General features: G+C 44.5%; 1 protein-coding gene across 1 annotated transcript; it reads right to left on the bottom strand.

Moving 5' to 3' along the window:
- Positions 1–1,035: 1,035 nt before the first annotated feature.
- dlk2 (delta-like 2 homolog (Drosophila)) lies at positions 1,036–2,129 on the bottom strand (the record flags this gene model as incomplete). Its single annotated transcript, XM_014034658.1, is given in 1 exon segment — positions 1,036–2,129. A coding segment is annotated over 1 exon segment (739 nt), but the record flags the coding sequence as incomplete, so codon positions are not given.
- Positions 2,130–2,391: the final 262 nt, after the last annotated feature.

The raw sequence follows: 2,391 nt of genomic DNA, 5'->3' as shown, positions 1-2,391 counted from the left end.
CTGCTAGTATCTTACACCCTGCTGTGAGATGCTGGATTGTTTCTGGGGCTTCTTTGCACAGTCTACACCAGGGATCTTGCCTGGTCTGGTAGGTCTAGGTCTCATTTGGTCTGGTGCTCATGGCCTGCTCCTGTGCTGTCCTTCAGACCTGCCCTCTCAGGCCACTGGTAGGTCATATTCAGCTGTCTGTCAGTGCACAAGTACCCAAGATTAAAATCTCATTTTAATCTTTATTCACCTTAGAGCAGTGGTTCCCAAACATTTTATCTTCGGACCCACAAAATATCCATGGCAAAAACTTGTGACCCCAAATATTACTGGTCTGAGTACACAAACTTTGTTAATAACCCTAAAAACACAGGCTTTTTGACAATCTAAACAGTTTGTACACAAATATAAATACTTATTTATACTTATTTTGTGTTTCTGTAATATTTATAAGGAAAATATTACATCATCAATTATTTTATTACCTTTTAAATTGATTTCTGGAGATTATCCAAGGTGCTTCAAGACCCATAATTGGGTCCCAAGCCCAACTTTGGGAACCAAAGTGCAGTGGTTCCCAAACTTTTCAGCTTTTGACCCACAAAATAACAGCAGAGACCTGAGCCCCCAACTGTTTTTGGATGATAAACTGTATCAGGTCAACTAAACATGGGCTTAGTAACAATATTTTTATACTATATTTATACATTTTAAATACACTAACCTCACTCCTTTGTAACAACTAAGACAAAAATGTAATTAATTCAGAAAATCTTTTCAGGACCCCACCTTGAAGTTTCTGGACCCCACTTTGGGTCCCGACCCCAACTTTGGGAAACACTGTGTTAGATTTACAACATCTTGAAGGGTGAATTATTCATCAGTAAAACTGATCCCAGCAGGTAAAAAAGTGTGTCAGAGTGCAGAAACAGTGTCACCCTTTCTGTTCTGTATCAACATATCTGCTCCAACGGTTTGTTGGCAGGATGGATTTGGATCATGTGATCAAAAATAAAGCAGAGAAAAACTGAACAATGATCAGAACGGTTCTGGAGCTGAACTTTACTGTTAGTCCTTCTGGGCTGAACACATTCTGTCCATTATACAATAAATAATAATATACAGTATTTACAATGACATCACTGTGTTTCAGTTCAGTGTTTCAGCTTCATTCAGTTCAAACTCAGAAACACCAAACAGATACATTTGTCTGCTTCTTCTCTTGTAATTTTTCTGTGGATCTTTCCTCTCCAACCAACCCAGAACGTCTTCTGTTTCCAGAACTACTCAGATGTTTTGATCCTGACAGACAAGATTTCACCTGCTGCTGATCGGGCCCAGTTCAGTCCAGTTCTGAGCACATTCAAGCAGAGAGGAAGTAGCTGAACCCTTTGAGGTGAAACTAAGTCTGAATCACTTCCACGTTGAGTTTCTTCTTCTGTGGTTCTGCTGCGGTCAGGAAGCTGCTTTGACTCTCCGGATCATCACGTGGTGCTTGTCGGCTGTTCCTTTCACCTTGTTGTGATGGTGATGGCCAGCAGGGGGCGTGTCCACAGTCTCTGCAGCGGCCCCACATGATGAGGATGGCAGTCAACAGCACCACACACACAGTCACACCCAGCAGGACCAGAACAACGAGCAGCTGCAGGTCTGACAGGCTGGCAGCGCTGCGCTCACTGACAGTCACTTTCAGTGGCCTGTCGTCATACACAGGTCTTTCCCAGCCTGGACTCCGGTGGCCTGGGTTTGTGCTGGAGTTTGTGCTGGCGTTGATGCTGGCGTTGATGCTGGCGTTGCTGCGGTTCACTGGTATCTCACAGGTTGTTCCGGTGAAGCCAGGTTGGCAGACGCAGTGGAAACCTCTGGCCCGGTCTAGGCAGCGGCCAGCGTTCAGGCAGGGCCGGCTGGAGCAGTCCTCCAGACTGATGGTGCAGAAACGTCCGGTGAAGCCGGCGGGGCACAGGCATGAGAAGCGGTTGATGCCATCCACACAGGTGGCCCCAGTGGCACATGGCGTCATCTGACAGTCGTCTACGTTGGTCTCACAGCGCTGTCCAGTGAAACCGGCCAGGCAGAGACAGGTCAGCTTTGATGCAAAACCATCAGCGTCTTCACACAGACCGCCATTTTTACATGGAGACCTGCAGTCAGGTGAGGAGGAGGAGGGGCGGAGAAGAGAGAAGAAACAGAAAAATTATTACTTCAAGTTCAACCAATTTAAGGTGAAAACCAAACCAACAGAGAAAAACACATTTATTGATACTTAAGCTTCAGAAATGACTGAACATCCAGTTCTGATCTCCTGATCAGGTTAAATTTAGACAGGAAATTAAATTCAATCAAATGACAAATAGTTAGGTTTATTACTCAATTATGAAAGATTTCTTTATTAGAGATTAATTG

Source organism: Austrofundulus limnaeus, unplaced genomic scaffold, assembly GCF_001266775.1.
Source record: "Austrofundulus limnaeus strain Quisiro unplaced genomic scaffold, Austrofundulus_limnaeus-1.0 Scaffold2221, whole genome shotgun sequence".
In the NCBI taxonomy this organism is placed as follows: Eukaryota; Metazoa; Chordata; class Actinopteri; order Cyprinodontiformes; family Rivulidae; genus Austrofundulus; species Austrofundulus limnaeus.
Note: the sequence above shows the minus strand (reverse complement) of the source record. Positions and strands in the feature narration are given on the sequence as shown.